This window comes from Dermacentor andersoni, chromosome 4 (genome assembly GCF_023375885.2).
Source record: "Dermacentor andersoni chromosome 4, qqDerAnde1_hic_scaffold, whole genome shotgun sequence".
Lineage (NCBI taxonomy): Eukaryota > Metazoa > Arthropoda > Arachnida > Ixodida > Ixodidae > Dermacentor > Dermacentor andersoni.
In genome coordinates this window covers 13,532,877-13,548,222 of record NC_092817.1, presented here as the reverse complement: position 1 = coordinate 13,548,222, position 15,346 = coordinate 13,532,877, and the positions used below count along the sequence as shown (strand labels likewise).

Genomic DNA, 15,346 nt, shown 5'->3' with positions numbered 1-15,346 from the left:
GTTTCAGCCGCAGAGTCTGTTCGGCGTGCACAGTGTAGCTTGCACCGTGACGCCATTTCCCGTCTGTCTCAGTGGCTTCAATCCGTAAGCAACCATCCCAGTTACAGACCGCGGTCTCGCTATGCTAGCAGTGTTCGAGTAAACGCGGTATGCACCGTCTTCCGCCGCCTCTTCAGTCACGCCGCTCGCTACGCCTTGTAACGACCTTCACTGCGCCGGCGCAGTGATACTGGTAGCCCCGCCAACGCCCTTCTCCCTTTCATTTCACTCTCTCGCGCTAGCAGCGATAACGGCCAGCAGCGTTGTAACACACGACCCGTGAGTTGCAGCGATTTGTCTGCCAGTGGAGCGCGAACGCCGCCAGCCGTGATGTTTCCGTGCGCCTACTTCGTGGCGAGCCAGGTTAAGCGATGCCTAGAAAATAACATTCCGGAGTTAGTGCGAGTCCTGGAAGAAGGATTCCGTCACCTCGCCTTGGGTCCCGAAGGGGGCATCGTGCAGCCGCAGAGACACATCGTGCCTGTCAAGGATGCCAGCGGGTGCGTTGCATCTTCTGTCCCGTGCATTTTCTATATTATATATGACGATGTACTCACAACAGTGTCTAAATGTGGCCGATTGGTGCATACTTGGGCGAAGAAAAAAACTAGCGCTTCAAAACGGGACTTCACTCTAAAACAATATTACACCCTTTGGGTTGTATCTTGCCACACAACGATAAACGTTATCTGTCTTGTCCGCATTTCCTTTCTTTAGCGCTGCGAGTCCGGTACTTCCCAGTAACGAATGGCATGCGCGTTATCAGCATGACATATCATTACCGACAGGAAAGTAGCGGGTGCGGCGTTTTCAAGAATCTGCAAAAGTCAGATGACGGTTATTGTTGTGTGGCAGATATACACCCGAAAGGGTGTACCTTTGTCTGAGAATGTACAGCAGACGACAGCAGCTCGTGTGCGTTGTCTACTATTGTCCAGATCTCAAGAGCTGTTTCTTTGTTCGTTGAAGTCATAGTTGCCATACTTACTTACAATCACTACTACATGATTACTTGCCTGTCGTGCCAGAACCTGCATGAAGTACGTCCGCTAGCTACGCGATACTATGGCCCTTACCGCATCCTTCGCCAGGTGACCCCTGTCACGTGTGAAGTGTCTCCGCTGGATGCTACCGTGCCTTCACCTCTCTCTGACATCATCCACGTTAGCCTTCTCAAACCGTACCTTTCTCGGACCGATGAGCCGCACCAATAACGTGCTTTTTCTGACGGGGGTGGTGTCACAGTCTGTAACGTGGGAAGAAGAGGACGCTGATGGTGGTCTTGGGGACGACGAAGAAGAGTTCAGTTTCTTTCGCGGCTCTAGGCTGGTTGGCTCCGTCATTAAAAGCTATCTGTGAATAGCCGTACGCTTCTTCCTTCCCGTAACTATATCCTTGCTAGTATAATCATAAAACTATATCCGAAAAGTTTGCACCCCATTCGAAAAATAAAATTGTTTTAAAGAATTGTAGCAAGCGATTTGATACCGTCACAATTCTATTAGCATTCATTTTGGTTTTAAAGATATCCTTCCGAACATCCCTAAATTGTTTTTGCGCAATGTGCCTTTCCTGAACTGAATGCGCTGTTGCCTCCTGTTTCTCGAGGCTCATGTCATGGTGGCAGGGTCACAATCAAGACTGATTGTGACCCTGCTTGACTCTGATTGTGAACGCCGTAGGAAAAAAAAAAACAATTGAACTATGCCTCTCAGTCAGCGACACGGCCTTTCATCACGATAGACGAGACCTTGCGACCGTGTTTTAAGCGTTCCGTGTGCATAACGAGGCAGTTCCAGCTGTTGCTCTGACTGTTACGTTCGGTCGTAAATCGCAGTGAGGAAATATGGAACTCTCACGCACTTTGGACTATTCAGCTTGTGCGAGTTTCACTGCAAAAATAACAAAAAGGTGAGAGGGTCTTGTGTGGAGCTGGGTATTGTCGTCTGTTCAATCTGTGGTGTTGTAGTATGGCGCTGTATTGTAAAGGTACGAACTCCATAGATGCGGCCGTATCCCTCTCTTGTGGCACGGTAAAATAACAAAAAAGTGAGTCTTCACTTTTTTGTTATTTTTGCTGTGAAACTCGCACAAACTGAATAGTCCAAAGTGCGTGAGACTTCCATATTTCCTCACTGCGATTTACGACCGAACGTAACAGCCAGAGCCACAGCTGGAACTGCATCGTTATGCACACGGAACGCTTAAAACACGGGCGCAAGGTCTCGTCTTTCGTGATGAAAGGCCCTGGCGCTGGCTGAGAGGCAGAGTTAAATTGGTTTTTCCTACGGCGTTCTTTCGCACGCAGTCTATGTTATAGTGCACGTAGACGCACCTTCTCCGCGTACGAAATCCGTGTCATGATATATATATATATATATATATATATATATATATATATATATACGTGTGTGTGTGTGACGCGAGCAGGAGCGGACGGAGAGAAACACGGTCGCCCGAACACTGCCTTCATTCTTCGCATTTCTCCTTCACCGCTAGTGCGCCTCCTTGTGCGGTTCGTCACACGCTTCCCCCTCCCCCTGAGAGAGCCGCAGCCACAGGGGTCGGTGATACCGTCGTGCTTCTCACATGAACAATGTCGGTCTGTCAGTCCGGTGACGTCCAGTCTAGCTCAGGTGGCTGAGGCTGGCTGTTGCACTCCGGACGTCGTCGCAGGAATCCTTGCGGTGGGAGCAGTCCTGATAGGTGGTGCTGAAGGTGTACTCGGCGATGATGCTTTCTTCCAAAACGTCGTGTTTGTTGAGTCGGCCTTGGGTTTAGTTGACTTGCGCACTGACGTATTCCTCGTCGCAACTGTTCTTGATGTTGTTGCGACAGTTGTTGATGTAGCGTATCTATTGGAATATGCCTTTGATTGCCCAACGAGGGGACGCGGCAGAGTTTGCGTACAAGTCTGCACGACGCCAGTCGTACGCCGTAACTATAACCAAATATGGTGTACCCAAGGTAGGATAGCCACACAAGGTTAACCCTTGCCGCCAAGGAGGAAGGAAGTAAATGGAAGAGAGAAGAAGATAGGAAAGGCCAGAAAGTGAGAGAAAGGCGAAGATATGAGGAGAGAGAGACAGGAAAAGGCGACTGCCGATTTCCCCCGTCAGTCCGGGGGTGTGGCCTACGTGAAGCAGAGGCCAAAGACGTGTGTTGCCTCCGCCGTGGGGCCTTAAAGGTCCGAACACCCGGCATCGGCTAAACCCCCAGGATCCCCTTTTCCCCGGACACGGCTAAGCCGTGCACGGTTGGACGCGGGAGGGACCAACCCTCGTGTGCTCAGGTACGTGGTGTCGCAACACACCAAACGCCTGTTGACGCAGACGCCCCTGTGGGGCTGCATTCCTGCGGCGCTGTTGCCGAACAAACAAATTTTCTTATGGCAGCGCAAATTTCTGTCTATGATCGGCGTCTGAAAAGATGCCGCACCGAAGCACCGTTCCAGTTCTCCTTTCGGAGCAACGCCCCATCATTTCCCTAATACTATGTCGTCCACCGTGAAAATAACATAGCAGTAAGGAAGCTCTCTCCATTTCTGGTGGCCAAGTGTCTGAAAGACAAAATTGGACCTACATATAAAGCTTCAAAATGTCTAGCGGGGACCTCCTCCTAGAACTAAATGACAAAGATCAAGCGCAAAAGCTCTCGCAACTTACCAGTATTGGCGACGCGACAGTGACAATTTCACCACATAGAACACTGAATACAAGCCGGGGTGTGATATCAGAGGAAGACTTTATTGGCCGTAGCGATGAGGAACCCCTTGAGGCTTCCCAGGAGCAAACCATGACAAAAGTACAAAGAATTGTCATCTACAGAAATGATCAAGAAATTTCAACAAAAAATGTCATACTTACATTTGGAACAAGCGTAATGCCTACCTCTCTGGATGCAGGGTACGTAAAATTAAACGTCAGACCATATATCCCGAGCACAAGACAGTGTTTCAAGTGCCAAAGGTTCGGACATGCTTCACATGCATGCCGAGGCCAAACAACCTGTGCTAAATGCAGCTCCAATGATCATCAATCTGAAAACTTCACTTCTTCCCCATATTGTATTAACTGCAAAGGAGACAATCCAGCCTACTCGCAGTCTTGCCCATGCTGGAAAAAGGAAAAGGAAGTAATTGCACTAACTGTGAAAGAAAAACTTTCGTTCTTTGAAGCCAGGAAGCGGCTATCGTACCTTCCGCGAAGAAGTTATGCCGATGTGACGCAGGCGGGGGCAGCGTCACAAAGGCCTCCGGAGTCCTCCGAGCCCACGCGCAGTGGTGCCGCAGTGACCCCTCCCGCCCCCGTGGTGGAAGCAGCCAGTACTGCTCCACCCTCCTCGAAGGCCCTGGAGACACAAGTCCCGCAGGGCCCTAAAATAAAACGATCCCCAAGGCCCGAGACACGTGTCTCGGCGCCCAACTCTCGGTCCTCCAGCGCTTCAGAGAGAGCGATGGAGGTCGACCCAAAAACCCCGGTGTCATCGACGCCGAAGGACAAGCGCTCTTTCGCGCGCGGAAAGAGGGACAAAGTCCCAATAACCGCTTTAAATAAGAAAGCGATAACCTAAAGGTTATCGCTCCTTCGTATCAACTTTCTTTAGGTCCGTGTCACCTAACATCTTTCTTATTCTGATTCACTTTTAATGCCATTTTTTACTTCTCAATTTAATAATGGCTTTTATTATCCATTGGAATTGTAGAGGTCTCTTACATAACTTAGGTGATATCAAAGACCTGTTAGTTAACTTCTCTCCTTTGGCTTTGTGTTTACAGGAAACAAACTTAGGCAAAAAGCACAAAAACATTTCAAAAGGCTTCACGTTTGTACGGTGCGACCGTACTCAGGTGAATCGGCTCTCGGGTGTTGTAGCCATTCCGCAGAGCGGTATCGCAGCTAGAGAAGTTGCTATTAATAGTCACATAGAAGCCGTTGCTGTCACTGTTTTAGCGCACAAAACCATCACCATTTGCTCGATATACATTCTACCACATTCACATTTTACTGTAAGAGATCTGGAATTAATTGTAAACCAGCTACCTGAACCTTTCTTAATAGCGGGTGATATTAACGCACATAACACGTTATGGGGTAGCAGAACAAGTGACACCAGGGGACAAACACTTGAAGATTTTATACTAACAAATGACATATGCCTTCCAAACACTGGTGCTGCAGCATACTGCTCCCCAAGCACAGGAGCAATAAGCTGTCTAGATCTGGCCCTGTGCTCTCCATCTCTCCTTATCGATTTTAAATGGGGTGTTATCGATAATCCATATGGTAGTGACCATATGCCTGGTGTCATTAAAAGATTATCTCCTTTCCAGAGAATACCGTCGAGATCACCTCGTTGGAAACTTAATCTAGCAGACTGGCCTCTCTTCAGCGAAAAGGCCAGTCTGGATGATACATCTGCTGACCTAACAATAGATGAAAGGAACGAAAAGATTACTGCCTCTATACTTGCTGCAGCACAGCAGACGATCCCGCAACCATCCGTCTTCTTGGGAAAAAAATTAAAACCCTGGTGGACACATGAATGCACAAAAACTAAAAAATTACATAACAAGGTGTGCGGTATCTTTCGGCGATACTCAACACAAGATAATATACTCTCTTTCAAAAAAGCAAAAGCGAAAGCCAGATACACATGCAGACAAGCCGAAAGACAGTCCTGAAAAAATTATGTCTTGTCAATAAATAGCTCTATAACTTCCAAAAGAATGTGGATGTGGGTTCGTAAGTTTAGAGGCGACTACGCTCCTTACACGATACCCATACTTTCGCTCCCAGGCACACAAACAAATTTAGTAGAACAAGCAGACATATTAGGGCAGCATTTCCATGATATATCAAGCTCAGTAAAATATTGTGCTACATTTCTAAAATATAAGCAATCAGCAGAAAAACTAAAGCTTCCGACTACAGGAAGCTAAGAGAGATCGTATAATGCCCCCCGAACACTACCGGAAATCAATAGAGTACTCACCACTGACAAAAAAACAGCACCTGGCCCGGACAGAGTACATTACGCAATGCTCGCTCATCTATCCCCTAATGCAGTTCAAACCTTGCTTCGTTTTTTTTAATATAATCTGGGAAACAGGAAAAATGCCAAATGAGTGGAAAAAAGCCGTTATAATCCCTTTCTTGAAAGCTGGAAAGCATCCTACAACAGCTACCAACTACCGACCTATAGCACTCACAAGCTGTCTTGCCAAGTCCTATGAATCCATCATAAACATCAGATTGACATACGTCCTTGAAACGGAGAACCTGCAAGATAACCATCAGTGTGGGTACAAGAAAGGTTGCTCTACAACAGATCACCTATAGTTCGGCTAAAACACGAGATACGTGCGGCCTTTCTAAACAAACAATATTGTCTCACTGTTTTCTTTGATATAGAAAAGGCGTACGACAAAACATGGAGGTTTGGTATTTTAAGGGACTTAGCAGATTTAGGAATCAGCGGTAGAATGCTCAAATGTCTAGCCGATTTCATCTCGATCTGAACATTCCAAGAGAGTTTAGGAACGCTGCTATCGCGTGTATTCATTCAGGAAAATGGTGTCCCACAGGGATGCATATTAAGCACAACATTGTTTGTGGTGAAAATGAACTCGGTCAATAATGTAATTCCATCCTCTGTAATGAATTCATTACATGTGGATGATCTACAAATTGCGTATTGTGCATCGAACATGGCAACCTGTGAACGGCAAATTCAAATTACTTTAAACAAACTAACGCAGTGGCCATCTGAAAATGGTTTTCGCTTCTCAAGTGAAAAAAACTATTAGTGTTGTCCTTACACACACACACACACAAAAGAGGCCGGCAACCAGATCCCATCCTTAAGCTACAGGAAGCCACACTGCCGGTAAAACAAGAACACAAGTTCCTGGGTGTTCTGTTTGATAAAAAGTTTCGCGCACATATATAGCCTTAAAATTAAAGCGAATAATGCACTTAACATCCTAAAAGTCCTGTCCCGGAAGCGCTGGGGCTCTGACCGTAAATGCCTGCTACGCATCTACCGAACTTTGGTGCGTAGCATACTAGATTATGGTAGCATCATATCTGGTTCAGCCAGACAGTCTTACATCCGACGACTTGACCCAGTTTATAACCTTGGACTACGACTGGCAAGTGGTGCTTACAGAACATCGCCTGTCCTGAGTTTATATGTTGACTGTAATGAACCTCCTTTACAGCAGCGCAGAATGCTACTAACTTATGTACTGTTGGAATCGCACCGCTGGCACGAGTTGTTGGGGTCTCGGTGCTGACGCCCGTTATTGCCAATGGGTCGCAAGCCCCAAGGGTAGCGTTGGCCTGGCGGCCTGGGGTACTGGAAGCATCCGAAGGTCCCGGCAAAGCATGAGAAGACTGGTAACAGAACAACTTGTTTATTCTAACATAGCAAAAGAGCGGCCGGTCAGGTCGACCGGAGTGGAGAGACGGGAGAGCACGTAACTCAACAGTACAAATCGGAGCCTCTCTCTTGGCGTCCGGGGGCAGCTGCTCTTATACTCCCGGCGTCGCGGTCCAAAAGGGAAGGAGGGAAGGTCACGGGATGAAGGTCACGGGACGGCGCAGCAGGAGCCCACGACGGCGCGAACTGTCGGGCCGAGAGACCTGCTGAACCGAGAGTAGTGACGCATCGCCAACCGCCCACACGACGGCGCGAACGGTTGAGCCGAGAGACCTCCAGGCTCCTCATTCGGGGAACTCCGCTCCCCGGCTGCCGCGCTTTGACAAGCGAGGGCACACACACACACACGCACACACGAAGACACGTGGCACTGAAACACGCCTGGACACGCTTGGCGGGTAGGCGTTGCGGCGGCGTCGAACAGGCCAAAATGTCCGCCGTTTTGAACAAAGCCCCGGCGTCCGTTGCATCCGCGCCGGCATTACCGCGCGTTGTAGGCGAAACGTAACAGACCGCCCCGCCGGGGGAAGGAGATCCCGATGGTCAGGGGACTGCATCCGCTGTCCGGAGGGATGTCGCTCGATGATGCTCATAACCGAAGTTGGGCGTCCTTGGGCGTTTCTTGAGCGCAGCGCACAGAGAAGGCCTCGTTCTCACGTTCTGTTTCTCTTTCTGTTCTTTAAGTTCACGCTCCCTCTCCTCAATGGTCTCAAGGCATTCCGACAGCTCGTCATCCTCAGCTTCTAACTCAAGAATAGCCCTTAGCAGTTCTGGTTTTCTGAGTTTGTCTGAGACATCCAGACCCAACTCTCTTGCAAGCTCCAGCAATTTCGGTTTGCGCAACGACTTCAAATCCATGGCTGCTCTGAATGCTGCTTTCTCTACTGCCTACTATTGTCTTGCCGCAAACTAACCCGGCAGCAACGACAACCACAATTACCAGCTCTGTTTCTAACTCTAACAAAAGCCTGGCAAAACTCAGAAGAAGAAAGTCCCGCACTCACCAAACCTCGCAGCCAAGACTTCAGCGCAGTCGTTCCGCTGCAGGCAACCAGTCATCACACAGGGCTCGTTGCGCTGCTCCCGGATGGTCGTTGTGCTGCTCAGCATACAGTCAACCGCATCTCTTCGCTGCTGGCCTCCGTTGTCGCGATCTCACCGCTGGCAACCAGATGTTGGAATCGCACCGCTGGCACGAGTTGTTGGGGTCTCGGTGCTGACGCCCGTTATTGCCAATGGGTCGCAAGCCCCAAGGGTAGCGTTGGCCTGGCGGCCTGGGGTACTGGAAGCATCCGAAGGTCCCGGCAAAGCATGAGAAGACTGGTAACAGAACAACTTGTTTATTCTAACATAGCAAAAGAGCGGCCGGTCAGGTCGACCGGAGTGGAGAGACGGGAGAGCACGTAACTCAACAGTACAAATCGGAGCCTCTCTCTTGGCGTCCGGGGGCAGCTGCTCTTATACTCCCGGCGTCGCGGTCCAAAAGGGAAGGAGGGAAGGTCACGGGATGAAGGTCACGGGACGGCGCAGCAGGAGCCCACGACGGCGCGAACTGTCGGGCCGAGAGACCTGCTGAACCGAGAGTAGTGACGCATCGCCAACCGCCCACACGACGGCGCGAACGGTTGAGCCGAGAGACCTCCAGGCTCCTCATTCGGGGAACTCCGCTCCCCGGCTGCCGCGCTTTGACAAGCGAGGGCACACACACACACACGCACACACGAAGACACGTGGCACTGAAACACGCCTGGACACGCTTGGCGGGTAGGCGTTGCGGCGGCGTCGAACAGGCCAAAATGTCCGCCGTTTTGAACAAAGCCCCGGCGTCCGTTGCATCCGCGCCGGCATTACCGCGCGTTGTAGGCGAAACGTAACAGTACTCAGAGTTCAGTCCTCACCACAACACACATGCCTCAACATTGTCACACAGTGCAACTCACGCTTACACTATACAAACAAACCGAACATGATGAAGCCGCTTGTCCTGCGATATGAGGAATATGTTCGGGATTATGACATTCCTCGCGAAGTCCTCCAGGTTGCCAGAAAGCCACAGCGTTTGCCCCCCGTGGTACGATTTTGAACCGTTATGTGACTGGACATTGACACATTTAAAGAAGAAAGACAACCCACACGAACACATTATAAAAGAATTCCGCGCTCTTCAGGACAAATACCAAAATTACATGAAATTTTACACTGATCTCTAAAACAAGCAAAAAAAAATAACACGTGGGTGTGGGGGCCGTAACGGAACATTGGGAAATAAGTATTCGATTACCACAACATGCCTCTGTCTACACAGCCGAAGTCTATGCAATATGGACTGTAATTAAACAGAGCATCGCTGACAAACACGAAAACACAGCGTTATACACTGATTCATTAAGCACACTGAAGACTCTACCCGCGAAATCCGAATGTGAACCCCTGATAGGGGATATTTTAAACATGGTAACATTAAATAAATACGGCCGGTGAATTAGGTTTTGCTGCGTACCAAGCCATGTTGGTATACCGGGTAATGAAGCAGCGGATAGGTGGATAGGTATGCATCAATGGCAGCGCGCAAATACATAACAAACACGGCGCTTCCATATGGGCACGTTGCAAGTGCTAGGCGGCGCCCTGTCTTTCCGACCCCTAGCGCCATCTGACGAATGGTTGCGCGAATGTGGTAGGATTACTCACGGCGTCAGCGGCTCGCGCTGCGTGTTTGGCGCCCTGTCAAACGGTAGCGATGGCGCGAAACAGCGTGCCGCTATTAATTTTAACCGGGTTTCGGGAATTACAAGATCTTCATAGCTTTTTTCGTGAAAAGAATTTAGAGAAAGGAAGTCGTCTATTTGAAGTGGGGCACGTCTACGACGTGAGGGAAGTGTTGAACTCGCACTGATCGGAAGTGACTGCTAGGTTTATTCCGCAAACGAAAAATAATGCACCAGCGAGATGCGTGAAGCTCAGCGTAAGTTACTTCGTTATCTACGGTGTGGACGCATGAAATTATAGGCGACATTGATTCTTGAAGATCGGGGACAGCAGACAAATCCTAGCGGGGAGCTGCGATTACCGTGCTGGCATCGCAGGGAAGTGCAAGAACGCCGCGGTAGTTTCCCTGTACATACAGGACGGCAAATACGAATCCAAAACATCTCATCCAAGAACGTGGGGCGTACGAACGACTCGTAAGACCTACCAGAGGTATTCTAACGTTGCTCTCCCCAAACACAAAAAAGGGGATGAACTTACCAGTTGTGTTAGACTACGCTAGGAAAATATTTTCGCCCAAGTTACTGGAAGTGCGATACTTTTATGTTGCGATTTTTCAGTGCGTGCAAAGGAGGTTCCAATAAACCACGTTGTCAAAAATTTTGGTGATCTCAACTGCCCCTTAGTTGATATGCTGGGCGCAGAAGTGTATGCCAGCTCAGCCGGCTGCAAGCCCTGGCGCTCTTTGAATGGGAGAGGATTGGGAAATAGTTCCACAGCTTTACTGCGGTACAGTGTGGGAACAAACTACTTTGTTTGCTGCATATCTTGGTACGCACTGCAGGCAGTGGCGTAGCAACGGGGCCAGTGGGGGGTGTCATATACGTCTGAAGACACGCGGAAATTGTTGATATCCTCGCCTTCCTCGAATAAACCCGGGAGGGGGGGGTGGTGACAGAAGACCTATGGGCCCCGGGTGCCAGACGACCTAGCTACGCCACCTACTGCAGGTGTCCCGTTGCTGCCATCATTGCTGTAAAAGCAAAGAATTCAGCGTTATAACGCACTTGGCATAACGCCGGAACATAAAACAGCTTATGCCGTCGGACGAGTGCTATCCAGTGTTGACGCCGTTCTGCTTCATACGGTCGGCTTGGAAACCTGTAAAACTTTGTTCCTCGTGAGTTGGTGTACGTGCTGTTGCAGCCCACTACTCAACAGCTCGGGTTGCACTTCGGCATTGCTCAGAAAAGGCAACAGCTACGCGCGAAACAGTGCACAGACAGGCTTTCCGAACGCAAGCGGGCCGGTCGTATCCTGCCGGTTCCGCGCTCGCCGCCGCGAGGGGCGCCCTAGTAGGCGCGGGAACTACGTTCGCAACCTGCCTATAGGATTATCACGGCGATTAGGAAGGCCTTGACGTCAAAATAGCAACAGGAATGGGACCATTGCATAAGCAACAAACTACATCTTACTAAACCCCTAATTGGTGAGTGGAAGTCGTGCACTCACCAGCAACGGTTCTATGAGGTGATCCTGTGTCGACTCCGAATTGGACACACACATTTAACACACAACTTTCACCTCCGAAAAGAAAACCCGCCGACTTGCGAAAAATGCAATGAGCCTCTTACAGTGATACATATCCTTATAACATGTCCACACTTTGAAATACAGCGACGGAAGCTTTTGCACAACCTATATAACTTTATAGGTTGTTATATACCTTTACACCCTGCCCTATACTGGCAGATGACCCGCTAGTGCCATTTACTAACCTCGTCCACTTTTTAGAGACAACTGGTTATTTACACGAACTATAATGCAATGCAGGTTTGCCTGCTCTAACATTGCGTTTCCTTTTGTCTTGTGACTGGCGCAGCATGGCCTTAGTTGCCTTTGTGCCATTAAATCCCAACTAACCAACCAACCAATCTTTGATTGCTTGCGCAAGTTGACGTGTGGATGAATGGGTAGTTTGTATATGCTGCTCTTTTTTTGTGTGTGTGTGAGACTTGTCTGGTGGCAAGTGCAGTGTGCCAGGCTTCTCAAAGGAATCTTCCGAGGTTGCTGCGACGTCATTCAGAATGCACGCCTTTGTCATTCGGCAGTGCGCGATGCTGCGCGACGCGTGCGAAGCTTCTGAAGTGGCCGCCGCCTGTGTATAGGTGCAGTACGCAGCAGAAGGCTTGCGAGTCGCGGTGCACCTTGACATCTATGTGTACGTTGCTCCAAGTTGCCTTCGCCTTGAAATGTACTGGTTTTTATTCACAGTTGCATAGGCGCGCCACGTGACACAAAAGAGTGTGGGAGATGCAAAGCGAACAGATAGAGAGGAAGATTTATTCGTAGAATAGCAGAGGCCAGAGGTCCTCCGTAGCCTGCTACGGCGAGGAGTGTTGATGATGAGGATATATGACATAAGGATGTGACTTGTATACACATTAGCGCCCATTCACAGATTTAAATCTACGCCTGTGCAGGAGCGTAAAGCACTGAACAAGTTCAGGATGGAGAGGTTGTCGGAGCGATCTGACGGACGGTCCATCACGGTTCTTGGAGGCCGAATTGTCGAAGTCGCGGCATCGTGTTGCATGAACGTCGACAGAAAACGACCGAGGTTGCTGTTTACAGCAAGTGCCTGAGGCCTGCGCCCATAATGTCCTATGTCACTTCCGGCGAGCCACAAGGTAGCATTCTTGGGCCGCTACTATTCTTAATATGCATTAACGATCTTCCTAATAACTTAGCAGCCCGAGTGCGAATATTCGCAGACGACTGCATTATTTACCGCCCTATAACCAGCCCCTATGATCACCTCATTCTTCAAATAGACCTTGCGCTTATTTTCTATTGGTGCAACACTTGGTTAAGAACTCTTAATTCATCTAAATTCAAAGTAATGTCCTTTACTCGTATACGCTCAATCTCTCATTTCCAATATAACGTAAATAATAAAGCAATTTATACAGCTACTTTCTATAAATACTTAGGCATTAATCTCGCACCAAGCCTTTCCTGGACCCATCACGTTACTACTATATGTGCTAATGCTTCAAAATCACTATAGGGTACTTACGCCGAAACCTACGTGGTTCGCCCTCTCCAACATCCGCAAGCTAGCTTATCAGACGTTTGTTCGTCCCCAGCTCGAATTTGCCTCTCAATCTGGTCACCCCATCATAACAACCTAATCAGCTTATTAAAATCTGGTTAAAATAGGGTCGCCAGGTTTATCTCACGTAACTACACCTACAGTCCAAGCATCTCACAAATAAAACTTGATATTTCACTTCAGCCACTAAGTACTCGACGTGATTTGGCGCTCATATCATTATTTCACAAGTACCTTCATACGGTTAGGAAATCTTCTTTGCGACTTCAAGTCGCACCTTGCACATCTCGCTGATTATATAATCATCTCAGCTTCACGCGCATCTGCGGGAACACTCATGCATTCATTTGGTCGGCGCTTCCTCGTGCCATTCGATTGTGGAACGCTCTTCCTGATTTCATCGTCTCCGAATCTAATCCCGATAAATTCCGCCAGCTCATATCAGTTCATATTCCACCGTCTAACTTCAATAAAGTGCACGATGCATTTTGTTCTGTTTTCCTGTTATGTGCTTTCTTGTTTATGAGCTCATTATTTCGCTTATTATTCAGGTATTTTTTAGTATTGTTTAGTATTTGTACTGGAGTGGCTGCATTCTTATTTTTACATTGTTTATTGAAAGAATAGTATCGTTTGTCTTTTTTCTAGTATGTACATTACCGACGCTATTATTTTTGGCAACCCGCCGTGGTTGCTCAGTGGCTATGGTGTTGGGCTGCTGAGCACGAGGTCGCGGGATCGAATCCCGGCCACGGCGGCCGCATTTCGATGGGGGCGAAATGCGAAAACACCCGTGTACTTAGATTTAGGTGTACGTTAAAGAACCCCAGGTGGTTGAAATTTCCGGAGTCCTCCACTACGGCGTGCCTCATAATCAGAAAGTGGTTTTGGCACGTAAAACCCCATAATTTTTAAAATTTTTTTGCAATGCTTTAATGTTTGTATAAGATGTGTATACATTTTCCACTGTCTATTTTTTATTTTTTTTTATTTATGGAATACTGTCAATCCCCCATGGGGATTATTACAGGGGTGAGCAACAAGTCACATCAATGAACACTACTAAAACATTCTTTAGGAAAACGAGCACAATGATTGGAGACTATAGAAGAATAGCAGTAGTACATTCATGCATAATACTCACAACGAAGTCAATGTACATCAACCAGCAGGGAAACCAGAGGAAAAAAAATGCAGAGTAAAAAGCATCATTCAAGTACAAAATGCACAGAACAAAAAGTGTAGGCAAGTGCTTTCCTGTCACTAACTGTATCGGGATGGATGGCATGGCAAAAGCAATTTACTTATATTGACAACTTTTAAGCTAATACAGCATGTTCAATTAATTCCATAAATTTTGCTAGTGTTGGCTACTCTTTTGCGACTACGTCCAGTGTATTCCATTCAGGAATTGAGCGTGGGAAGAAAGAATGACGAAACGTATTATTAATAAACGGATATTCTACAAGTTCTATTGCGTGTCTTCTGGTCGATCTAGTATCACAAAATTCCAAGTAAGAGTCAGGGTTTATACGGAATGATCTATGCAATAATTGGTATATAAATTTGAGCCGAAAAAACTTTGCCCGACTTTCAAGGGTAGCTAGACCAGCACGCTGTAACAGAGCAGTAGGGGAGTCAAGGCGTCCGTATCTGTTAAAGATAAAACGGACTGCTTTCCGCTGCACCCTTTCCAAAATTGCGATATCGTTCGCAGTGTAAGGGAACCATACAGTATTAACGTATTCTAAGACTGGGCGGACAAAAGTGACGTAGGCGAGAAGCTTTGTTTCGTGTGTAGAATATGACAGGGCTCGTTTAATGAAGAACAGTTTGTTTAATGCTTTATTTGACACTTGACGCACGTGCTCTGTCCAGCTGAGATTAGACTATATTGTGAGACCTAGGTATTTATACTGGTTTACACTTCCATGTGGCACATCGTTAAAATGGGATGGAAAATCAAGCTTAGACGTTTTATTTGTAATGGACATGAATACAGTTTTATCAGTGTTTATTGTCATTTGCCAATCTGCACAC

At 47.9% G+C, this 15,346-nt stretch overlaps 1 protein-coding gene across 2 annotated transcripts in view; it reads left to right on the top strand.

The window, feature by feature from the left end:
- The first annotated feature begins 258 nt into the window (after positions 1-258).
- Positions 259-15,346, top strand: part of LOC126535974 (ketimine reductase mu-crystallin) — a 44,108-nt gene continuing 29,020 nt past the window's right edge. The window contains exon 1 of one of the 2 annotated variants that reach the window (XM_072287503.1): positions 259-539. In XM_072287503.1, coding sequence (XP_072143604.1) covers positions 370-539 — 170 coding nt within the window. In that variant the 5' untranslated portion in view covers positions 259-369. The remainder of the gene's footprint in view (positions 540-15,346) is intronic. The other variant, XM_050182856.3, reaches the window with a different exon arrangement.